Consider the following 25,873-nt stretch of genomic DNA (forward strand, 5'->3'; position numbering starts at 1 on the left):
AGCACACAACATACCAGAGCCACTGAAAACAGCACTTTATTTACGGTTCATTTACGCATCAGTTTGATGCCGTTCAGCTGGCCCTCGAAATGAGACTCCTGCCCTGGCCGGGGCGAGGCGCCCAATTCTCAAACTGTCCTCCATCCCCACGAGAGGGATTGAAGACAGGGTTTCGTCCCAAGCCTGTAGATTTGATTTCGAGGCGTGGACGACTCTCTCAGAAGGAGAAGTATTTGGTGAACCACTCTTGCCGCTGAGGATCCGGAGCTTCGGCGCCCTGTTGGAGGAACTTCGGCTCCGCTGGGCTCCTGGAAGAGACGAGACGGTCAGTGAGACTCGCTTCCACCTGTGACGATCTGTGGTTCCCCGCTCCACTCCCCCGAGATGGTTTTCATTCCAACTGAGCTCTCCGTTGGACCCCTTGATGGACTAATGGGCGTCTAAGTTCAGCCCTGTGGCTTGTTTGTTGTCAGCTCTTAGTAATAGTGTCCAGGATCAAGTAAACTGTTCCTAGAGGACTACAATGTTTTTGTTTCTTTGGTAATTTGTGCAATTCGCTGATTGACTGAATTTTAATACTGTCACGGGCATCGCACCGTCAATTAAATTAATCCTAAATATTAAACCTTAAAAGGTCTAAAGACAGTGTGATGTTTGTCTTAATTGATCAAGTAATTGAGAGTTCAGGTTGGAACGAAAACCGATCCCTGCTCTAACTCCTGCCGGACGCTGGGTCAGAACTGCCCGCCCCGGATTCAAAGAGACCCATATGTAAACCCTGCTGGGTTGTGCCGTGGACACTGACCTATAGATTTATAGAACGTTATTGAAGTCACTTGAATTCTCCCATTTTTGCCGATATCAAAAAAACAAATTGGAAGTCAAATTAAGTAAAGGACTAGTTGAAATAGGAGATCAATTCCATTACTCTGAACAATCTAGAACAATCATCTAGAACTCAAAACGGCAGACTGTGGGCTCCAGGCTTCGGGGGCTCTGTTCTTAAGGACTGGGGTGTGAACATGCTGCAGGAGTAGGGGACCCCTCCCGTACCTCATGCCTGGATTGGGGTCCGCAGCCGGCGTGGGGGGGTTGCTCATCCGGGACACGCAGCGCCCGTGCTCGAAGCTGGGAGACTTGGTGGCCTGGGGGGACCGGGCACCCGGGGCCCCTTCGCAGCCCAGGAAGCTCCTCTCGTAGGAGCTGAGGTTGGGGACGCTGGTGACACGAGGGGGCATCTCCTCCATCCTCTTCTTCTGCAACGAGGAAATCGGGAGGAGCGGCGGCTTCAGTGGCGTTGTGAGAGAAAGTCACAACCCCCCCGTCACACTGCAAGAGCGGCTCTCATGCTGTGACGCCACCTAACCCTGCATTTCATGGCGAACATCTGTTACCTTCAGAGTCGGAGTTAGGCTCCCTGGAAGAGGTCTGTTTTCGTAGCACTTGACGGCGGCGGCATCGCTGGTCCCCTGGGCCGGCGGGTGACATCTGCGTTCCTCCTGTCGCAAAAGAAAATCACAGAGGAGTGTCTTTAAATTACTACAGATGCTTTAAGAGTTTCAGAAGGTGCCTTTAACGTGTTTCAGAGGCAGCTCACCAAAAGCCTCTTAATAACGTGCTCTCGCTCACTCAGCTTGTCCTGGAGTTTCCCAATGATGTGCAAGTCCTCCATTCTGGATTCTCGCCTCTTGGATTTCTCCTCTTTTTCCTTTAACCTTTTATTGAGTGAAGAAACCAAACACAGCCAAACAAACAAGTTAATAGTTGCTAGAGATGCTAGGCACTCCAGAGTTGGATCCAGTTTCCTCGTTCCTGTGAATTCCTGAGAGTATTTCGAGCGGCACCTACTCGGCTTCCAGGGCAGCGATGCGGGCTTGCAGGCGGGTCTGAGCGCTGCTGAAGTCCGACACGATGGTGTGGATCTCCTGCCGGTGCTCCCGGTTCACACACTCGGCCTCCAGGCAGTGTCTGGCCAACACCTCCTCCTCCCACGACCTGAGAAGCAGCGGAGAAGCACAAGCCCGCAATAATGACAACAAAAGTGACAATACTACCACTGCTAATAACAAGAACTACAAAACAATATGTCATGTTTATATAGCGCCTTTCATCCTGACCGATCCCAAAGCGTTCTTTAAATCTGGGATCTACAGAGACTTCCCGAGACGCCTCTGATTGTCACTCCACCTGAGCTTTTCATTCACTGACTGAAGCAAACGTTCAGTTGCAGGCTGAAAACAAACCCGGCCACACCCACCTCCGCTGCTGCTGCTCCGAGTCCTGCAGCCGTTGGACCTCCTGGGTCTTTAGCTCCAGCGCCGAGCTCAGGGAGTCCAGCTGCTCCGTCAGCTCGGCGTTCTCCTTCCTCAGGGCTGACAGCTCACCCCGAGTCTCCTCCAGCTGCCTCGCGAAGGCCTGGACCTGGCTCTGCTGCTTGAAGTCCTGAGATGACAAACGGAGAAAGGACAGGTCTTGACCCAAGCACTCAAGTTGTAATCCAGGCCGACCACTACTTGTACTACCTTTTCTAAGATGAATATGTCAGCCTAGGCCACAGGCGCACAGACAGGCCCTGGGCTTCTTCACCCGCATGGCTCCACGGTGGGACACTGACCTGCTGCAGGGCCATGAGCTCGGTGTGGGTCTTCAGCTCCCCCTGCAGCTCCTCGATCTGCTTCATGTGTCTCTGGGCCAGCTGTCGACACCAGCCCGCGTGCTGCTGAGTCAGCTCGGCTTTCTGCCTTTCTGCAACACACACACACACACACACACGACTTACTGACACATGTGAAGATCTCACAAACACGCCCGAGTCCTACTCTACATCAAAACCAGGACATAAAGGCTTTAGTATTTCTGTTTCATGATGGCATTGCTATCCAGTAGAGTGGTCTGTATCTGACTCATACAACACAGAAAGTGATGTTAGGAATGGGGGTAGTTCCTCTTCAGGTTGTTAATTTCATGCCGATCAGAGGCGTATCTGCTAACAGGTGACTTGCCATCTGTTCAGATATTGATCCAATCGGATACAGTACCGTTTTTATTAATTGCCTCTCTACGCCCCTCAGCCGAGTCACACCCCCCACTTTCGGGATCTTTCAGGGTCAAACGTAGCCCTCAGTGGCCAAGGTGACCCTGCCACCCCATCGCTCAGCGCTCTGAAGCCCGTGCAGCTCGATTACCCAGAAGGCTCTTCTGCTGCGCCTGCTGCCGCTGTCGCTCGGCCTGCAGCTCCTCCTGCGCCCTCTCCTGCAGCGCCCGCAGCGCCAGCTGGTGGGCGTGCCTCTCGGCCCTCAGCGCCTCGTCGCGGGGCCGCAGCTTTCGCTCCTCCGCCTCCTGCACGAGACACAGCCAGGCCCGGGACTCGGGTGAGCGCGAGGCAGCCCCAGTGCGTTACAGGAAGTGGATTGTGTGCGTTCAGGTATTTTTTGCCTACCTGGTTTTCTGAGTTGTTCTGCTTCCCTGGATGGGCGCTTTCCAGCTGCAAACTCCGACTCTGGTTTGCTTTTCCCGTCTCCTCCAGTTCCTGCTTCCGGCTGTCCCTGTCCCTGTCTTCACTCAGGACTTCCTCTTTGTGGCCTCTGTCCTTTCCGCACTCCAGCGGCTGTCCCTCCAGCTTCACAGCAGGAGAGAAAAGGCAAAGCGACCTGTGGGCACTGCAATTTCACAGCAAGACATCCCGGGCCCACCAAAAAGGTCCTCCGCGCCACCCAGACCCCAGACATGAATGACTACACTAGAAATGACCCGAGCCTCTGACCGAGACCGCTGGCATGTATTCATAGAAGCATCACCTCGAAACCAAAACAAGGGGGCAACATTGTAATGATCTGAGGGGATCGGATGACATAACCTGCACTACGTTAAGAGTTAAGATTTCTGATCTTTTACATTATTTTAGCTGCCCTTAAAGGCACAACATTATATTCATATAAAACATTAAATACAAGTCTTCTGACGCAAACATTGCAGCTGCTGTCGTGTCACACGATGAGCCCCGGCTCTCCATGGTCTGTGTCACGCCAGTCGGAGGAGCGGATGTAGATACGTCCGCCCACACGCAGGGCCTGCCAGCACAACTGTGCTGAGAGACCAGTATCTTTTTATTTTTATTTAATTATTAATAAAGCAATATAATAGTGGCTATGAACATGTCCCCTGTCCCTCGACATGCGGTCAGAGCCTTTACAAAATGCCGGGGTATGGAACAGACATCTGTTTTTATATAACCTAATACATGATGTGCGATCCTTATACTTGTCATATACCAAGATTAGACGCTTTTTGTGTATCTACAAATACCTGGAATGCTTTGAAAATGTATTGTTGTCATTAACCAATATATTATTTCATACATTTCAAATATTTGGTCTAATAAATGTCTACTATGTATAAATCTATGGATTACAGACTAAAATATATTGTCTTTATATGCCATTTATTTTCAATATTCCAAAAAGGCGTTGAGTCTTGAATAGGAAACACAAGGATCCCACATCGTCTACCGTACTTGTCAGTGCCTGGCCGACCCCTGACCTGCGTCTGCGGCTCTCGCAGTCTCTTCTGCCATCTCTCGTTGATCTCCTTGAGTTCGGCTTCCTTGTCACGCTGCACCCGTCCGAGGGGCGAGAGCTCCCAGCCGGCGCGCTCTGTGCGCAGCCCCTCGCACAGCCGCTCGCACTCCAGCCTGCGGGGACGGGACTCGGTTATGTCTCTGAAGACTTCCTTTAAAATCACGACAACGCTCATTTAAGGATGAGCTGCAATCAGACTCGCCATTATTGATTTTTTTATTCGCCTGACACTTTATTTCAAGACGACTCACTTGTGAAACTCACAATTCAATTAACTGCATTGCTATAAGAACATAAGAAAGTGTCCAATCGAGAGGAGGCCATTCGCCCCATCGTGCTCGTTTGGTGTCCATTAATAACTCAGTCATCAAGGATCCTATCCAGTCTGTTTTTGAATGTTTATTTTGTAAAATAAAATAACGGAACATCTGTAGAGATTTATTTCTTACAGATAATTCCACCCTATAGCAGGAGTACCTGATCTTGTCTCCGCAGTTCACGTCCGCCTGGCTCCCTGCTTTCTCCTGTTCCTCCATCGTTTTTTTCAGGGCCGACAGCTCAGCGCAGTGTTTCTGTTTCTGCTGCCCGAGCTCCTCCTGGAAGAGAAAGCGTAAATCTCAGTTAATCCCTCCCGAGCGCCTCCGTGTCTTTGTGCGCCTGCCTGTCAGCGCAGAAGCAGCTCTCAAATTGTACCCAAATTGTCTCTTCAGCCACATCGCTGGGGAGTTTGTTCAGATTGTGACGCCTCTCTGTGTGAAGAAGTGTCTCCTGTTTTCTGTCTTGAATGCCTTGAAGCCCAATTTCCATTTGTGTCCCCGGGTGCGTGTGTCCCTGCTGATCTGGAAAAGCTCCTCTGGGTTGATGTGGTCGATGCCTTTCATGATTTTGAACACTTGGATCAAGTCCCCACAGTCTCCTCTGTTTTGTCATAAGTGTTTCAATTTAGCTTTTTCTGAGACTGTCATAGTGTATTATACACTCACCTAAAGGATTATTAGGAACACCATACTAATACTGTGTTTGACCCCCTTTCGCCTTCAGAACTGCCTTAATTCTACGTGGCATTGATTCAACAAGGTGCTGAAAGCATTCTTTAGAAATGTTGGCCCATATTGATAGGATAGCATCTTGCAGTTGATGGAGATTCGTGGGATGCACATCCAGGGCACGAAGCTCCCGTTCCACCACATCCCAAAGATGCTCTATTGGGTTGAGATCTGGTGACTGTGGGGGCCAGTTTAGTACAGTGAACTCATTGTCATGTTCAAGAAACCAATTTGAAATGATTGGACCTTTGTGACATGGTGCATTATCCTGCTGGAAGTAGCCATCAGAGGATGGGTACATGGTGGTCATAAAGGGATGGACATGGTCAGAAACAATGCTCAGGTAGGCCGTGGCATTTAAACGATGCCCAATTGGCACTAAGGGGCCTAAAGTGTGCCAAGAAAACATCCCCCACACCATTACACCACCACCACCAGCCTGCACAGTGGTAACAAGGCATGATGGATCCATGTTCTCATTCTGTTTACGCCAAATTCTGACTCTACCATCTGAATGTCTCAACAGAAATCGAGACTCATCAGACCAGGCAACATTTTTCCAGTCTTCAACTGTCCAATTTTGGTGAGCTTGTGCAAATTGTAGCCTCTTTTTCCTATTTGTAGTGGAGATGAGTGGTACCCGGTGGGGTCTTCTGCTGTTGTAGCCCATCCGCCTCAAGGTTGTACGTGTTATGGCTTCACAAATGCTTTGCTGCATACCTCGGTTGTAACGAGTGGTTATTTCAGTCAAAGTTGCTCTTCTATCAGCTTGAATCAGTCGGCCCATTCTCCTCTGACCTCTAGCATCAACAAGGCATTTTCGCCCACAGGACTGCCGCATACTGGATGTTTTTCCCTTTTCACACCATTCTTTGTAAACCCTAGAAATGGTTGTGCGTGAAAATCCCAGTAACTGAGCAGATTGTGAAATACTCAGACCGGCCCGTCTGGCAACAACAACCATGCCACGCTCAAAATTGCTTAAATCACCTTTCTTTCCCATTCAGACATTCAGTTTGGAGTTCAGGAGATTGTCTTGACCAGGACCACACCCCTAAATGCATTGAAGCAACTGCCATGTGATTGGTTGGTTAGATAATTGCATTAATGACAAATTGAACAGGTGTTCCTAATAATCCTTTAGGTGAGTGTATAGTGCTTTCTCGTAGTATTGAATAGTTTGGTGTGATTGCAAATGAGGAGACAGAGCAATTTCCCCCTTCGATCAACTTTGAACTCTTGTCTGTACAGTGGAAATACTCCCAGATCAATACACAGCACAATCACCAGTGTTCAATGGGTGCAAATAGTCCATCCATCCATTATCAATAACCACTTCATCCAGTACAGGGTCACGGGGAGTCAGAACCTAACCTGGCAAGGGCGCAAAGCAGGGCACACCCTGGACCAGACTCAGTTTGTGTGATCTGTGAGATTTTGCCATGTACAAACCCTTCAGTGCATTACATTAAAATACATTGCATCATACTGACTGAGTACTGTGTAGTGTTTTTGTACAGGTTTGTGCTGGTTGAGACAAATACAAATCTACTTAATTCCTGTTGGCAAGCTCCCCCAAGAGATCAGACTGCTTGATTTAATTTAATGTACAGTAGAACTAAAGCTTAGATGGCATTAGGTTCGCCCAAAAGAAAATACATGCGATCAACAACAAACATAAAAAAAATAATCCACTAAAGACTAAATCAGGAAACAATAAATCTGTCTGTTCTGTTAAGCTCTGTTCTGTTTACAGAGGATGAAATGGTTCAAAATCACACAAATATAACTCAAAAAGCACATACACATCCCTTGAGCTATTTGTGGTTCCTTCCTTTCACCAATTGTTAACAAAAGCCCCCCCCGCCCCCATCTGCCTGAAGGACAGGCGTTAAATAAAGAAGCCTCATCAGCTCAAGGTCCCCCGACTGCTGCAGCTTTTCACCTCGGCGGCTGAGTTACCGTGAGCGCTGCGATGGTGCCGAGCGCCTCCTCCAGGGCCTCCGCCGTCCTCTCGCCGCGACCCGTGCTGGACTCGCCGTGCCGAACCAGCGCCTCCAGTCTGGACACCTGCACCGCAATGCGTCACACAGCGCAGCTTAGCATCGGCCTTTTCTTCACCATTGCATTTAAAATAGTTTCGTGCCAAATTCAGGGTTGAGGAATTGCCTTCGCACCTCGATTAAAATAGTTAAACACAGGATGATAGCACACAAATACACGTCAAACTAATCAATTACACATGTAACAATTGAGATCTGCCTTTTCAACACTCGTACGGAGGAGGGCAATTAAAATATCCAGTGTATCTCTTAGTATTAAAACTCAACACAATTTTGTCTCAGGATATTAGTATACCCTACACATGTTCCTTAACTCTATTACTCAGAACAATCTTAGCTTTACAACAATCAACCAGCTAACCGAACACGAAACGAGACAAACTCATCACAATCCCTGCTTCGGCACTCCGGAAACGGAAACTCTGGCGGCACTACCTCGGTCGCAGACTCCTGCAGCCTCCGGGACAGTTCCTCCTTCTCCTTCTCCAGCTGCATTCTCTCGATCTCCATCTTTCTCTTGAACTCTTCCACCTGCGTCTGGAGATCCTGCAACGGCACCAGAAGTGCAGACGGCGAAAAGCACCGTTTTATTTGAGAACCGGATTATGCTTTCCCTGGTCTCTTCTGGTTTCTGTTCTCAGCCCTCAAATACTTAATCGAACAACAATCTGCATCTCTCCAGACAAAGGGAGACGTGGTTACAGCCGCCAGCCGCTCCATACCTTCTGTATCTTTTTCCTCTCTGCCTCCAAGGAGCCCTGCACCGCCTTGAGCTCGGCCGCGTGCCTCTTCATCACCTCCTCCAGCCCCTTCATCAGCTGCTCCTTCAGGCTGGTCTTCTCCTCGTCCGCCTGCCGCTTCAGCCGCCGTAGCTCCTCCACGTGGCTCCTCTGTAGGTCCTGCTTCTGAGCGGAGAGGGCCTCCACGTGCTGGAATAACAGGGCCCAGACACATGGTACTTTGTAGCGACAGAACTATAGTTTCCACACAAATGAAAGTGCCTCCGGGTTTTTGTTTACCCCAAGCTGGTAACAACTTAACCGATTCAATGATTGGGGCTAATTATTCCCAGCTATCCTTGTGTGCGAGGCAGTGCCTGACTGATGATTTAGAGACTTGCTGGACCTGTGGCTTTCCAGGAACAGAGACGGGCGCCGGTGAACTGTAATCTCAGCGAATCAGAAACCACTAAGCGAGGACGAAGCAGAGGAGGTTGTGCCGTGGCCTGGCGGTCGTGTCGCATCATCTCTCGAGTCTGACGTCCAGCAGCCCGTCCCTCCTCCCCACCCCGGGCGCCGTCCCCACATACCTGTCTGACCTGCTGCGCGTGGTCACCCGTCTTGCCACCGCCGCCGCCGCCGCCAACGCGCTGCTCCAGCTCCCGGACGCGCTTCTGCAGCTGCACGGCACGGCTGCGCAGGTCCTCCACCTCGGCGCTGGCTTTGCTCTGGGACGACGTCTGGGTCTGCAGCTCCTCTGTTTTGTGTGGGAACCCAACCAGAAAGCAAGAACAGACAAACAAACACACACAAAAACAAGAAAGGCATTGATGTATGCACTGCTGGCAGACCCACATCATTTCCTTTTCGTCTCGAATATTCAAACTCCAGTAACTACCCGGACCCCGACACCACGGTTCGGTCGCGGCCTGGGATTCAGTCAAATTTGTGACCCACCTGCTCACAGGAAACAGAGCAGGGGCTTCATTTATTGTCAGAGGCTTCTTTCTTCTACTCATAAACATAACCACTATAAAGAGCCTGTTAGCAGTTTGCCATCAGTCAATCGTTTGTTTAATCCTGCCCCAAGTCCGTGAAAGCACAGCGAGCGGAGCGGACGGGAACAGAGATCAGCGCAGAACCGCTTTCATGCCCTTGTCAGGTTTGATGACTGAACTAACCCCCCAATCTCGCACTGTTGTCCCGATCTGAGAAGCGAAGGGTGCTATACAAAATCAAAATTGATTAATTGAGGGCTAAACTTGGAGCCTCATTCTCCCATGCTTGTTTTCCCATTAAATACACTGTGCCACCCTATATCACAGAAAGATCCCTGCCCCTCTTACTGGGTTAATAATATTGAGAATAAGTGTTTAAGCTTGGGTAACGATTATAATTTGTATCAAGTCATTTAGAAGAGACCTTCATAGCCATCGCTATAAGAAAAAGATAATTGTCTCTCATAATGAAGTGACTTATTATGATGTTTCTGCGTTGGGTGCATTTAAATACTTTCCCCTCAATAAACCTATATGTTTTACTTCAAATGTAGAAACCTGTTCTGACAGCTTGTTCTTGAAAGTATCCTCCAGGTTCTCCCGAGCGTCGCACTGGCCTCCACATTGCGTCTGGAGTAAAGCATGGACGCCCTTGACTGGTGATCTTGAAGCCAAATTAAACTGGAGGCCGCAACAGAGACGGGAGGCGGCAGTTTCTGCAGGTCAGATTACGTCAAGCTGTGGAAAATCGGCCAATGCCCCCATTAAGATGAGGTGACCAAGCAGCACCTCGGTGAAACGCCACGAGGGCATCTCTGAAGTGAGAGGCCCAGATGGCACTCCTCCCAACAGATGGCACCACTTACAGCAAAGTGCTCTCCCCCCCGAGCTGCAGCAGACTGGCGTTCGTGTTCAGGTTTTCTCTTCCCAGACTACCCATCTATGTTTTGTACAGTTCAGGGGTCGAGAAGAACCAAAAGGAAGAGTCAAACACGATACCTGTGCTCTTACCATCAGTAGTGCTTTCCTGGGCGTCTTCTGTTTCTCCCCGTTTATTCTAAATTTCCCTTTTTAAAAACCTGCCAGGACAAACCCACAGGAAAGTGTGTAGTCAGAGCGTGGTGAAGCACGGGGAGCTATAATAAACCATGATATTAACGGTGTGATGGGAGGTACACGCTCCGTTACGGACTAAAGACGGATGGACGGGGGATTCAGTGTCCGGACAGAGCTCTTTCTGTACCCGATTTGTTCAGCAACTCGTTCTCCTGCAGTATGAGTCTCTCTTTAGCGACCGACAGCTCCTCTTCTGATTTCCTCATAGTCGCCACAGCGTCTGCGGCTCTGCGGCGGGCGTCCTCCAGCTGCCTCTCCAAGTCCTACCGATCAGAAACATCAAGAAAAGAGAAAGAACGAGAGAGAGCAATACATAAATGAATGAATGAGAATATGGCTTCCAGCTAGCGCTTAATGATGTAACCAGACCTGAAATCAGTGTTCAGAGCTGCTAATTAACTGCATATATTCACAGGAGCAACAAGCATTTCACAAATCTGTCCGTCTGCGCTGCAACCCAGAGGCGGTGATGCAGTGCGGAAATCGCCATTGTCAAACGCACAGGACCAGATCAGCACATACAGCGCCTATAGGAAGTATTCCAACCCCCTGCACTTTCACATTGTATTGTGTTACGGCCTGAAATGTTGTTGCGTTTAAATGCATTTTGCGGTCTTTCAGAAACCACACAGTAGGTTGAATGGAGTCTATATGAGTGCAATAGAAGTGGTTCACATGATTTCAGATTTATGCACTGGTCTCTGTAAGGTCCCATAGTTTAAAGCAAAGACACTACCGTGAAGACCAGGGAGCTTTCAAAACAAATCCGGGATAAAGTTATGGAAAGGCACATCAGGGGAGAGGTATACAATTATTTAAACGGCATCGAATATCCCTTTGAGTACAGTCCGATGAGAAGAGGACGGTATACAGCTTAGAGCAGCCGTCCCCCCAAACTGAGCGGCCGGGCCAGAAGGGGATTGTTCAGAGAGGCCATCAAGAGCCCAATACGACTCAGAGACCTGCAGCGATCCATGGCTGAGATGGGAGACATTTTGTTTTTCTCCTTTTGTTTTCATTAACTGCTTTACAATAAAACGTATCTTGCCTCTTCTAAGTGTTGAGAAGAGTGTATATGTATATGTGTTGAAGGGTGTCTACCGGTCTCATTAAACCAATCTGTGTCTTCGGGGGGGTACATCTGCCCTCATCGAACCCAAGGGGGGCCTCTAAAGACGACAGAAGAGTAACTGATGCACACGCACTGATGACATCCAAACAGCAGTGTCTGCAAAGTGGCAGGAAGTTGTTGAGGATGATGATTCATTCGACCATCTGCTCCACAATCCCAGAAATAGTTGTGCATTTGTGCTGCATTTGCATAGAATTACAGATTAATGCAGCCCGTGTGTGTGTGTGAAGCACTGCTGAATCTTATCTCATGTAAAAAAGTCCTGGGAAATCGTCAAAGCACCAGGTGCCTGTGCCGCAGTGTGAGAACCAGGTGTCGTTTTGTTGCTACAGATGTTTTAAATATGTATGTATTTATTTGTATTGTCACAGCCGTTCTTTTGTGTGGCTCTTCCACCCACATGACAACAGCTCCCAGGCAGCAGACCACACCTTTGTAGGGCACCTTTCTCCCCTTCGCTCTCATAGCTCAGTGTAGTCCTAACTTGCGGCCCCTACCTGCGTCCTCTCCTGCATTTTCAACGCCTGCCTCTTGCACTCGCCCAGCTGCCTGTCCCGGACCTCCAGCTCGCCCTCGGCCCTCTTCAGCTTCTGCTGCAGCGCCCCCTGCAGGGCCTTCCTGCGCTCCTGCTCCTGCTGCTGCCGCTGGGCCAGGGCGTCGGCAAGGCTCTGCTGCAGTGTCCGCTCCAGAGACTCCAGGTCTTGGCGGTGGGCATCCCTCAGGCCCCGAACGGCCCTATCACTTTCCTCGGCCCAGCTGGCCCTCTGGGCCCTCAGCGCCTCTACCTCCTCGCTCAGGGCCTGTGTCCTGGCCTGGCACACCTCCTCCAGGCGCTCCCGCTCGTCCTGGCTGCTCCTATGAAGCTCAATGCACTCCTCCTGCAGGCCCTGGCACCGCTGCCTGATCCCCCGCAGCTCGGCCTCCGCATCCTCCCTGTCCTGCGCCAGCTCGGACAGGCCCCGGGCCTTGTCCTCCAGCTCCCGCTTCAGCTCCTGCACCTCCTGCACCAGGGCCACGACCCGCTCCCCCTGCTCCGCCTCGGCCCTCCTCGCCTGCTCCTCCGTCTCCCAGTGGAGGGCCTCCAGCTCCGCCTTGGCCTCGGCCCCCAGCCTCTCCTGCCTCCCCAGGGCCTCCTCCGCAGCCTGCAGGCGCTGCCTCAGCTCTGCGGTCTCCTCGCCCAGATGGCTCTGGTGGCGCTGGGCCGCCTCCCGGTTCTCCTCCACCAGCCGCTGCAGCTCCTCGCTGTGGGCCTCATGCAGCCCCTGCAGCTCCGCCTCGTGCTCCTCACTCTTGGTGTTGAGGGAGTAGATCACCTGCAAGACAAACAAGTCCGAGTTCAGTCAGTCTTCAGACCGATTCACAACTCTGAACATACCCAAAGGGACTAAACCTGTATCCCACTGCATTTTCATTAGTCAGAAGCCACTTTTTTCTCGTACTTAACTTAATAAAAATGTTGTTAAAAACAAGTGGTTCTTATCGTAGTCCTCGTCCAGCAATATCCCATCTGCTCCCAGGAAGCCGGTAGGAGACCTGCCCTGCCCTGCCAATTTAACCCACCCCAACCCGAGCAGCGCTGAGACAACTTTGCCCCAACACGGAGGGTCGAACCGGCTCAGCTCAACTCACGTGGCCCAGTCTGACCCACTTTAAAATAAGATACTACATTTAGGCAAAGATAATTCAACCACTATTCCTATAACAGGCAAGATTTTCTTATCCTTGACGTTCCTAATTAGATATTAAATCACATGACCTTCACAATATGAACTGTGTGCCTAAAATAAGACACTTGCTAAAAGAGTGATAATTATAGAGGTAGAGTACGACCCGCGTCACCTCAGTCTGTGAAGTACCGGGTTTGTTTCCAAAAGCAGACAAAGCACAGCTGGGGTCTATACTGTATCAGTGTCGGCGCGTCGACGTTTATAGCAACGTGTTTTGATATCATCCACTATTATATCCTGAAAGAGTGTCTCGCCTGCCACTCTGGATGTCGCCTTTCAGTCTGCGATCAACTGCCAAAGACGCAACCCAGTCTGCTTGCCCCCCGCCCCCCACCCAGCCAACTTGGTCACGGTGCCAAAGGTGGTCTCCTCTTCATGCGATTGAATTTCACAGCAGTGTTGCCATATCATGTAAAACAAAAACAAAACAAACTGATGTGCCAGTACTTCCGAATAATGAAAGGAAACAAAAACTCGATACACAAATACAATTTCTGTTCTAGAATTGGAAGTCAAGGTTTCGGTTATTTTGTAACGAAGATGTTTTCACAAACAGAGGCTGTCAGTGTTACAAAATGAAATGCAAGCCCCCATTCCCCCTCTGTCTCTTCCAGCGGATGGGCTGCCTCCTCACAGAACTTAATGCACATGATGAGAAGCGTACAGAAGCCTCCCTTAGCTTGTACACAGACGACAGTTTCATACTGAACGTATACAGAGATAAAGGAAAACAATACAGTGACGTCTGGGAAACATACAGCCGTGTCGTTACATGCCAGGCCCTCAGTGTGCGCTGCTGCAGTTGAGTGGCACAGCTCAGCACTTAACACACGCAGGCTGATTTACATTTCAAAAGCACTCCTGACAGGCTACAAGGCTCGGAATGGAGTTCTCCTTTAATAATTGAACAACCCCAGCACAAATTATTATACATAATTCCACTTGAAAACAAGCAGCGAGGAGGAAATCAGGACACACTTTAAGTCACCAGCCCCAATTAGGGCTGCACAGAGTGACATGTTGTGCACCCAGAAGGGATTTCCTTCGCTTTGTAACACGGTCGCAGTTCCACCCCCAACCATTTTCGTGTTACCAACTTTGCTTCAGGCAAGTGGTAGGAATCGAGTCCTGTTAATTACAATTAAGAAAAGCGGGGCGAAAAGAACACTGACAGAAAAATGGTTTCCAAGTCAGACAGACACGTCTCAAATCGGTTCATTGGGTTCTGCTCATACAAACTTTCATCGAACAGAGCTTAGCAGAAATGGAAATAAAACAAATCAACAAGCATATCGATCAGGTAAGGTTTCATTAAAGGCCCTACTGTAATCCCAACCCTTTATATTCTGGAGTTATGCCACTAGAGCTGCCACAGTCAGCTATATGCACGGCGGCTTGTATGGACTCCGTCATGTATCTGGCTCACTTCCAAGGAATGCTAAGCATGCCAGGGAGTGGTATCTGGGGTTTACACACCGTACGTCTCCTGTCCAGATGCACTACTCAATCACTTCACAGCCCTACACAGTGCTAGACCTTGAAAGGAGTTGTGTGGTCACGTGACAGGCTTTCTCCTGGTCCGTTATGAAAAAAAGTGCAGTCAAAAGAGGTTTTACTAACAGGAGTCGAGAAATGTGGCCCCATCGTTTGAATCTAGTTTTCAGAAGACCTAAGTGCCCTAATTAACAGTCAACCACGTGGCTTTCTATCTTGTGCTCTGCATCCACAACTCTTTGCATCAAGGGGTGCAACCTACGTTCAGCGCCAAACCCATCTTCCCATTACTGCGGTGAATTCAGAGCACTGGTTTGGGTTGACTTTTGTCGCCATTTTTCATAATCTCCATCCACATTCTCAACCTGCCAGCGTACGACACTGCTTTCGGTCCTGGGATCAGTCTAGTCTCTCTGTCCGGCACTACAAATGACATATATTGACGCTGCACTTGTAACCAGAGATTTGTGCGTTTTAATCCCAGGAGGGAGAATAGTGGCGTATCCTCGAGGGAGTCCACCCGCAGTGCTCCAGTAAAGCCTCAACTGTATAAATACAGCACCTGTGTAAATTGGATTAAAGCATTATCAGAATAATAATGATGCTCGATTTACATGCATGTCACCTGCATTGTGTGTTTTAAGTTAATTTCCCTCAGCCTGGCACATTTCTGTCCAGTTCTGGGTCCCGGCTTTAATCTTTCTAGATTTTCTCTCCTGCACACTTCATGTCAATCAGAAGGGCTTTCTAAGAAGGACAGGAATATATTCTTTAAAGAAAAAAGACCACAGGGGATGACAATGAACGGATGTTAAGAGATGAGAAGTAGTGAGAACCCAAACGGACAGAAAATGAAAGGGAAACGGACACTTTTACAGGATTATTTTCAAAACCTGGATGAAAAGGGGAGGTCGGAATTGAAAGAGGAACGAAACGACAGAGACTCCTAAAGAACAAGTTTAAAAGATGCAGGAACGTCAACGTCAAGAAGAAAAGTGAAAGAAACTTAACAAAACACAGACATTGGTCCTGCGCCGCCTCTAGTCCGACCTGTATACTGGGCCTCACTGCTCCACTTATGCAAGACAGAAACCGCCGTTGTCTTCCGTCGGGAGCAGACCCCGCTGTAAACATGACAAGCAGATAAACGCAGAGCGCGCTCTCGCCTCGCCTCTCTCCTCTGCGGAGACAAGGAATGCATCTGAAGGCTTTGATGTCTACTACCAGCGTCTGTTTACCCTCCAGGGGCTCGTAATTGTATACAATGATTCAGATTGAGCCGCGTCTGAGGAATTCAGCAGAAGCTGCTATAATTCCTCCCTGGAACAGGACAAAGACACCTTCACATAACAATATTGCATGCAATTACACTTTCTGTTGTGTGTCTTTTTTGTTTTACAACCACCGGTTCAAACAGCAAGCGCATAGGGATTCAGGTGCAATGTCTCAGTTTAGTACAAAAAGAACGTCAAATCGTTTCTTTCGGCAAAGTAACATTGGGGAACGGCATTATTAATTGTGTCACGCCTTTTCAAATAGTCTGACAAATTGAAGCCATATTTATCTTTCATCGCAATCCCACACTTGCAATAGGTGTGTGATAGGGGATACAGCACAAACTGGCACAGGACGTGCATTTTATTCCCTGCAAAGTATATGACAAATATAATTAAAGTGATTAAAGCTGAAAGACTTGCCTTGCCACCTGTCAAATACATTTACAGATACTTCTGAAAAGGCACCCAAACCTACATATTACAGAAGGACAAAAATCACAAATCACAACTTTGACCTACAAATCTCAAGTTACAAATCTGTACCCTATCCTGGTCCCAGATGTGGTCAGAAGCCACTTGCAGTGCTGGACATAAAGACGAGATTGTGTAGCAAGATTATGATTTGCGTAGATTTGGATAGGTCAATGTTTTTATTTGGTCTATCTAGGTCCGAGTCGGATTCACTTGTTTGGAGCTGAACATAGACGTTGTGAGCCAATACCAGGTTTGTATTTTACTGTCTGCATCCAAAGAGTTAAGTTGTTATATCACTGAAGGCCAGCAGAGTTGGTGATGAAATGCTTCGACAGCAATTGCCCAGCTTTGACACCCTCAGGTTACTGCTTAGTTGTTGCTGATAAGGAAATTATACCCTGGATACAGTACATCAATTCCTGCCAGCCGCACATGAAGGAGAATATTATACGAGGAGATTTCCCCTAGAAAGTGAGAAGCGATGGTCTTTTGTGTTCTCTCTTTTCGTCAGGTGTTGTACATCTCTCTGGTCTCCTCACTGCCGGATCAGAAGACTGGCTCGATCTGCGGGAACGACTCTTCTACCCCAAAGGGTGCCCGTTGGGGTCATTTTTAATATCATGCAGCAGATTTTGGAACAAATCTTTACCTTCGTATCAAAACAGTTTGAAATCCGGATCATGAAATATCAATAAGCCATGCAGAGAGTGGCATGACGTCAAGTCTTCCGCCAGATTATTATATATGTATTGGCTGACCACTACCTTTCTGGATGAAGTAGAGTTTCCTCCCCCTTCCTCTCCTCCTCTAACATCCTCCCTGTCCCCATCACCCCTAATCACAAAGCAGACCAACAGCTGGACCTCATCTTCTCCAGAGGGTCTCTATGGATCCCCACCTGCTCCTACTGTCAATTTCTAATTAAATCTCCGCTCTGTCTCCCCCTCCACTATTCCGTCCCATTGACTGTTTTTCCCATCTTTCTGTCAACTGTGCTACCTCTACTTTGTGCTCCTCCCTTGATCCCTTTGTCCTCTCATGTCTCATCCTGTCCGTCCATCCTCTCCACAGCCCTGGATCTCCTCTGTCCTCCGCTCAGCCCGATCCACTCTGTGCGCCACTGAACAGAAGTGGAAGAGGTCCAAACTCCCAGCTGCCCTCAACCTCTACCGCTCTCTACTGTCTACAGTCTCCTCCTTGCTCACCTCGGCCAAGAAGTCTTACTTCCAATCACTCTTTGAATCCTCCTATCTTCCCTAGATCTTCTTCTGGAAATTGGGCTTCAAGGCATTCAAGACAGAAAACAGGAGACACTTCTTCACACAGAGAGGTGTCACAATCTGAACAAACTCCCCAGCGATGTGGCTGAAGAGACAATTTGGGAACATTCAAAAACAGACTGGATAGGATCCTTGATCACTTAGTTATTAATGGACACCAAACGAGCACGATGGGGCGAATGTTCTCCTCTTGATTGGACACTTTCTTATGTTTCTTACTAACTGACCAACCTACTTTGTCCTTTCTCACCTCTCCCCGACTCCCAACTCTCTACTCTGCTCCAAGGCCGCAAAGCCTCCCAGAGAAAAGTCACTGCAAACCTTGACAGCGAGTCTCTGTGATGGAAACGCATCTGCGGCTGGCCAGCACTGCCCTTCTGTGGCGACACTTTCAAAGGCGCATCGAGGGAATGGACCATCACAAAGCTCTCAGCACCGCAACACGTTAGACAACAATCTGTGGTTAGGAGTGAGGAATTATGGCAACTGTTAACCAGCACATTAGAAACAGGACATCTGTGAGAAGAGTGTAAAATCGAGACCCTTTATCATTTAAGATAAATGCTTCTCATCAAAGGGAATTTCTTTCTGGATAATTGACATGTCCGCGATGAGAGAGATGCCACGTCTCCGTGCCTTTGCTGAGGGATTTGTCAGGTTTGCAACCGATTTCCAATATCTGACAGCACTTGTAGATATCGTGTTCTGCGAGGGCTGGTGTTCCAGGCGTCTGGGGACAGGAGGCATAGATTTCTCGAGTGGCTGTCAGATGTATCGCTTTGTGTATTATCTTCGTACTAATAGAGCATGCAATCAGATGTTAAAAGTATTACACAACCACTCCAGATCCCATCACCTTGAGCTGCTCAAAGTATTATCAGAAACCATGGAGATGAGTACTTAAAACCCACCACGCTTTCAACTAGGCTCGTATAAAGTCATCAAGCAGAATTCAACATTTACCTTTTATTTATTTATTTATTTAAACATGATGTCTGTAAGCAGCCATGGACAAGCCTCCGTTTCTCTTAATTAAACTGAAATCAAAATGTAGATTATTTTTTCCTGCCTTTTTTTAACTCAGAAACGAGCAACTGTTCATCAACCTGAGCTGTCCACTCCGACCTTCATACAAGAGAAACACAAGACGGGCAGACGTGCCTCGGCCTCTCAACACAACTGTGGACTCACGCCTTAATTAATAAGAAAACATCTCCATTAGTGTGACACTAGCAGTGGATACAGAGTCATTTACCAGTCAGTCAGTGATGCTGCTGCCACATTCCCTGGGCGAAGAGAAAGACCAGAGAGCAACTCCCTCGTCAATGGAGATGTTTCTGTGTAGCGGAACTGCAGGATCGAATGATGATTATTATTTTTGGAGACAGTTGCTGTGATTTTAGATATTTCAGAGAGTCGCTCTGTGAACTTTAACAGCTCAGCTAGAGACGGAATCTGAAAACAACTTAATAAACCAGGCGAGACAGCTGGAGACTGTTAAAATGCTTTAACCTTTAAAAGTCATGGTGAGAACTGAAGTCAGGCTTTTAAATTATGTACAGAACTGTTTTTTGTTGTGGTGTTATTTAAGAATAACCATAAGCAAAGTAAGCGGTGACTGGATTCGTAAGATCAGACTAAATATAAAGTAATTGTGCCTTTTTGACAAACCATCCTTTGCACAATGTCTCTGCCACTGTATCAATATGATATCAAATGATCAGAGCCCTGTGTTTTGTGTGATCTGTCCATATAATTAAGGCACAACACAGAGCTCTATAAAAGGACAAGACAAACTCATAGATAATTTTTATGTAGACGAGTAATATGTGGTTTGTTTCTTTCTTAATCTTTATTTCAATTACCCTGTTTCTCAGTATTAACATATATGAGAAAGTTGTTCATTTATATTAAAAAACAGTCAGGCTGTTCTGAAGAGGCACAGACACAGTAAAGATTGTACTGTGTTATAATTGTGATCGCACAGACAAATATGAGATCGCAACTGCTTTTCTGTTTGTTTGTTTTGAAGACTGCTTATGGAAATCAGTATTTGCATGCTGCTATACAAGCCATTGCTCTAATTAGCTCCTCGGTTGTTTAACTCCAGTGAAATTAAGCCTTAATTTAAGCTCTTTGGGGCTTTTCGATTTAATAGAACCCCCCCCCCCAGTTCCTCAATAATGTATTTCACCTGGAGGATGCAAACCTCTTCAGTATATTTATACACAAAAACAATTACATTATTAAAGCTTTCTACAGGTAGACCTTTTTTTAACTGATGCCTAAAACAGACATCAAAAGAAACCTCAAAGAAGAAGCAGCACAATAACAACAACTACAACAATAACATCACTTGGTCAAAACAGCGCGCTCCCCCAGATCACACACAAGTATTCCCACGCTATGCTAATCATATTTATATCAATGAGCGACTAATATTTCCCATTCAAAAGCTTCCATGTTAAACATTTCCGACTGAGGTATTGTGTTCACAATGGTTCACCTGAAGTCCAATCACATCTTTGGACGGCTTTGAATAAAGAACAGGACTTGGCCGATATTACGATTATTTCTCTGTTCTTGGTTAATGTAACTCCAGATGGCATTGAGGAGCTAAAAGCACGTCGTTGTGTTTCTCTGTGTAACGGCCATCCGGTCGTAGCCTGTTGATCGTAGCGGTTTGCTTCCTCGTGAAGGCAGCAAAGCTTTTGTGTAAGACTGGCTTCAAATGTGGCCTTTGTTTCGTAGGACCCCAGGCCTGAGCAACCAACTGGCATTCTTATAACTCATCAAGCAATAACCCTGCTGTGCCGAACAGAAGGGGGTCTGCAGTCTGGGAATCCTGTGGTTTCATTTTTTAAATAAAGCGCAATATAGAATTACTCTTGCCCGGTTCTTATAAGTCTTGTACAGCGTGCACAGCCTGACTGTTGAGTGTGTGTGTATTTGCATCACTAGTTACTCCCACTGTTGAAGTTCAGGTGTGAAATGAACCATCTCTGGGTCCAAACCAAAGTGTGAGTGCCAGGCACTAGATAAAAGCTGGGGCTGGAAACTATCCTTTGCACATGACTTTTTTCTCACTTTCTCACTTTCTGTCTTTTATTTCAGCTGGACTCGACCATTCAATGACATTTAACCCCACTAGCTCTAATTGTTTCACATCTGAGAATAGTTGTCAGGATCCCAGCAAGCGGTTCACGTTGAGTTTGGTTTCGGCGTCGGGAGCTCAGCCGGGGGAGCGCAAACCTGCAGACACCCGAGCAACGTCTGGAGCAGGTCTGAGAGCCATGACTCCACACAAATCCATTCCCTTCTCCTTTTCTCCATCTGCTCACGGCTCAAACTCGTTTCACGCAGCGGATGCCAGGTCTTCAGCGCCTGCACGGTGGCACTGGATCTCCTCCCCTGACAGGCGGTTCAGGCCGGGCGAGCGTGCCGTGTATTTCCATGGCTAATTTAAATCCCACCTGGTATTACGGATGACAGCTCCGAGTGGGGAAAAAATAAACATCTGCTGCTCTGTAATCAGGAGTTGGGGACGGGGCTGTAACAGCTGGCAGGTGTCCCATTTCCCTGGTGTAAACATAGCCGCGCTGGGTAACTATAGCTCCACTGTAACTGACTGCTCGGGCCATCGGCTGCCGTTTCTGTCCTGACCTGCCTGGGATCCTGTTCTCAGGACAGAAAGAGCTGAAACACGGCAGCGCAGGGAGCAGCGAGAGGGGGAATGAAGTCTCACTGATTTATTTATGGTTTTATTTATTTGTTCTTTAACTGTGCCAGCACTATCATGGCCGCCTGGTGCCTCTTCCTTAGCAAGGCTCTCACACACTGCTAATCTAATCTAAGCCTTTCAGTTCCTGGTGACAAAATCCTGGACCATTCGTGTTTAATTACAAACTCCGATTGTGCCAAGTTTGGGGACCAAGTAACACAATCTCACTGAAAGTAACTTTGCGGTTCTAATGCTTAAAAATAATAGCAGAAACCTGCAAAGCTGAGAGGCAATATATTTTGTTATGAATTGACAGTTGAAAATAATCTGGATACCAAAATGTGGCGAACGGACAAAATATTCTCAAGTCCCTTTGTAGTCCCGAACTTGCGGGGTTTGGATCGTTAGACGTTGCATCCAGTTTTCTCTCGCGGTCGCCTCGAAGTAACAGCAAGCTGGATTGATGTGTGTTTTTTAAAAGCCAGGATCAATTTAACTGCTGGCAATTTTCATGTCCTAGCCCAGTTATCTTCACTCCTATAGTGGTCTGGAGAGCTGCAAGATCTTCAGACTCCCTTGTGATGACAAAAGGGAGTCAGATATCGATTTTGCTTTTCTAAATTACCCTTGTTCAGAGTCAGATTTAAATGCACCAATAAAATGTCCTGGTTCTCCAGGACTTTTAGTTTTATCCCTACCCCCGCCACAAAAACAAACATCATCCACCATAGAGCAGAGAGTCTGTGATCCCTGTCCTGTCTTGATCAGGCTGCACATACAATTTTAAAATCCACAACTCTTATTTTTGTCTTTTTGTTGAAATCCAATACCTAAGGGTGAATCTACTAAAAAACAAAAGTGTCATTATAATTGATAAATAAGAGCACAATTGTTCATTTGGACCCCTTATTCATCTTTCGTCAAGTAGGCCTCTATCCAAGATAGTCTCAACAGTTTCCTGTGGGAAACTCCAGAGGCCTCCCAGCGTGGAGAATACTGTCCCAGCAGACGGATACAGCCCTTGTTAACTTCTTTATCTACACAGAAACTGCTCTAAAACTAAATACGCCGGATTTGATTCCCCAAATCAGTGCCTCCAATCGCCAATGAAGGATACTGGGTTGCCATACGAGTGGCTCATATTGTATTTAACTGCTGAGGAGCTAAGCCTGGACCACACCGAGGCATTCGTGTTCAAAGCTTGCTGCTGTAATTAGGACACATCTCCATGGAAACACTCCTTCAAAAATAAATAATAAATAATAGAATATTAAAAAAAACAAAAAAGCCTGTCGCATTTTTATGCATTTCTAAATGTGCATCAAAAGCTGAGCGGGTGAAAGGGAATATTCAAAAGCAGCGAAGCCCTGAACTTATTATTTCACTGCAAAAGCGGCTTTATCACCACTTCTTCTGAACTGAAATAAGTATATTTTCTGAAAATTATAAGTCTCAGGGCATCTGCTAAGATATTAGTAATATTATTATTAATAACAATATTAATAAAGCTTAAAAGCTGCTTCCCTATGTGGGATGTATTTGGCCATTTTCTTCAGATACAGAAAGAATAAGGCATAGATGAAAGCGAGGCCCAGATCTTATCCATCTGAGAACAACACTTGCTTGCCTTCAACTCTCTGAGGTGGCAGCTCTTTCAGCTGGAAGTTACTCTGCTATTATATAACCGCACAGGGCTGCCGTGAGGGGAAGCCTATTTCACACAGTACACAAAACAGCACACCAAACGCAGCCGTGTGGAATCGTTACAGAGTTTTATGATGACTGGGACCTTGTTTCACGGCGGAAACTCACAGTCTGGTTGAAAGATAAGGGGGCCAGACCTGAGGGGCTGCTAAGTCAAAGGAGGAACCGTGACAGGAGCTGTCCGGGAGAAGGAGTCAAATTACTGGAGTCTCCAGTCAGATATGGGAGAGTTGACAGTTAATGAACATAAGCCAATTTACTCTCTGCAGGAGCATGTGTTTCGGGAAGATGTTTTGGGACACTGAGGGACTCTGCAGGGACAGGAGGACTGGATCTGGCCTCTCCCTTTAAACACACTGTTACCGTCGCCTGGTCACTGTTTGTTTTTCGGCGTTGGCGTTCGTCAAGTCGTATTTGTCGGTGGGACACCACTGAAATAGCTCTACAGTTGGCGAGCCACATATCCCCTATTTATAATATGTCAAGTGTCTTTGCCTCCAAGCTTTTTCTGTATAAGCGTATAAACGTGGGGCGCACGGTTCTATAGGGCTTGGCGTTGTCTCTGAATCATCGACACCTTAAGAAGCAAGAAATGCTGTCAAGTGGGTCCTGATACTCAAATAAGGAGTTAGGAGTTTAGGGTGAAATGAAATCCAAAGACATGACCACATGGGACCACATGAGCCGACGGCCCCTATTGCCTTACAGTGGAGGACTTAAGTGGCAGGCAATTTGTTCGTTTCTTCATATAAAAGGCATTCTAGTTTTCCTCCAAACGGCCTCCCACCTTCAGGCACCCATGCAAGTTTCCTACAAAGCTGATATTGTTCCCACAGAAAGGAGCCATAAGGATTCTGCACAATGCTGCTACACTAGTGAACAGAAATTTAATTTTCCAGTTTCCAAGCTTTCTATTTCTGACTAATAACCAAAGAAACATTCAAACGGACTCCCGTGCTCAGTTACACACATACTATGTTGATTGTGCTAGAACTGGGTGAAGGTGAGCTTTCTGCGCACTGCAATGTGAAGGGGACCACCACGAATAAAAACTGCTATACAGAATGACACACACTAAAAAATTAAGAAAAAGCATTTCTAATCATTTAAAAGATCACTTGCAAAGCCTCTCTGCAAATCTTCGGTTTCACTGACTACAGGTTTGCTTTTCTTTAGTGTATTTGGCGGAGAAGCCATTTGCTTCCTATTCATTTAATTTAAAATACATTTTTAGATGGTTGGTGTTACTCTGGAAGGGATCATCAGTACCTGAGAGGCGGCTAAGAGCTGAGAGATTCATTATAGATCAGGAGACCCGACTCATTTTAATAAGACCTGCTATGTTTGACCCCAAGGCTGTTTCACCTGCAAATGAAGTGGAAAAGATTAAGACCATTTCTCAACCCGAAACGTGGGACTTCACTTCAGTGCCACAAGAAACAGCCCGTCTGTCATCTCCATCTTGTGTTTCTGACTCGAACATTCACAGGATCCCTTTACTGACCGGCCAATACGCGCAACTTTTTCCAAGGTGCCGTGATTGATTGATTAATTGATTAATTGAGTGATTGATTGATTGCTGCAGAGACAATGTACGCGATTATATTATCATTGACTCTGACTGTAACCTTAATTACCGTATAACGTCAACACAAAATACACAATATACAGCTTGCATATTTGGCGGATCAATCAATGCGACAGTCCTGCCCTGTTAAGAGTCCTGAACAGGACTTGTGTCGGCTGCTCACATGACCAGGACAGGGCCAACAACAACAACAAGGTCCAAAACCTACTATATTAAACTTGGCGACTTTAAAAACGACACCCGCACTGGCTTGCGTGGTTGCGTGACGTCGCAGTGCCAGGCTGACAGCCGGCGACCCGTCACGGCAGGTACAGCGCCAGACGCGGTGCGGTGCGGTGCGGTGCGGTGCGGTGCGGTGCTACCTTGGTGAGCTGGGCGATCTTCTTGCACATTTTCGTGTGCATCTGGTAGTCGTACAGCTCCTGCTCCACGGTGCCGGGCGGCTCTGCGGCGGCGGTCCCGTTGCAGGGGGCTCCCACGGGCGGCGGCGGCGGCTGCGACGCGGCTTTGCTGGAGCCTGAAGCCATCACCTCCACAGCAAGTTCCCCTTCGCTGCTGCAAAACGTCCGACTGCAGAGCTAATTCAGTGCACTGGCGACCCCCTCCCTCTCTCCCTCTCCCTCTCCCTCTCTCCCTCTCTCCCTCTCTCTCTCTCTCCCTCTCACCCTCTCCCTCTCTCTCTCTCTCTCCCTCTCTCTCTCTCCCTCCCTCTCTCTCTCTCTCTGTGGTGCTGTTCTGCAGGTGCGTTACATCTCGCCGGGCAGAGGAGCCGCAGCTGCCCGCACAGGCCGGGGGAGGCTTTGCTGTGTAGTTGGACACAGTCGCCAAGTTTGTTGCACTGGAGCTGGATGCAGTGTAGACATCGCTCCAGGAACTGTTTTTATTGTGTCCTCCACATGACTGCCATGCATGTTGCGAGCATGTGCTGCAGCCACCTGTCACCCGTCCAGGGCGCAT

General features: G+C 47.7%; 1 protein-coding gene across 1 annotated transcript; it reads right to left on the minus strand.

The window, feature by feature from the left end:
• Positions 1-20: 20 nt before the first annotated feature.
• Positions 21-25,848, minus strand: fam184b (family with sequence similarity 184 member B). Its single transcript, XM_066718084.1, has 18 exons — positions 25,279-25,848; positions 12,149-12,964; positions 10,647-10,782; positions 8,996-9,162; positions 8,409-8,615; positions 8,122-8,232; positions 7,586-7,693; positions 5,055-5,173; positions 4,540-4,690; positions 3,440-3,619; positions 3,186-3,339; positions 2,615-2,745; positions 2,258-2,442; positions 1,849-1,995; positions 1,598-1,715; positions 1,395-1,499; positions 1,054-1,256; positions 21-308 (listed from the first exon to the last, which is right to left on the minus strand). The coding sequence occupies exons 1-18, from the start codon at positions 25,441-25,443 to the stop codon at positions 218-220; spliced, it is 3,294 nt and encodes a 1,097-aa protein (XP_066574181.1). The 5' UTR covers positions 25,444-25,848; the 3' UTR covers positions 21-217.
• Between the last annotated feature and the right edge of the window lie 25 nt (positions 25,849-25,873).

This window comes from Amia ocellicauda, chromosome 12, assembly GCF_036373705.1.
Source record: "Amia ocellicauda isolate fAmiCal2 chromosome 12, fAmiCal2.hap1, whole genome shotgun sequence".
Lineage (NCBI taxonomy): Eukaryota > Metazoa > Chordata > Actinopteri > Amiiformes > Amiidae > Amia > Amia ocellicauda.

Coding starts and splice junctions, on each gene's coding strand:
- fam184b (XM_066718084.1), bottom strand. CDS start 25,443: ATGGCTTCAGGCTCCAGCAAAGCCGCGTCGCAGCCGCCGCCGCCGCCC. Junction 1,716..1,848: donor ATCGCTGCCCTGGAAGCCGA/GTAGGTGCCGCT, acceptor ACTCAATAAAAG/GTTAAAGGAAAAAGAGGAGA. Junction 1,257..1,394: donor GCCTAACTCCGACTCTGAAG/GTAACAGATGTT, acceptor TCCTCGTTGCAG/AAGAAGAGGATGGAGGAGAT.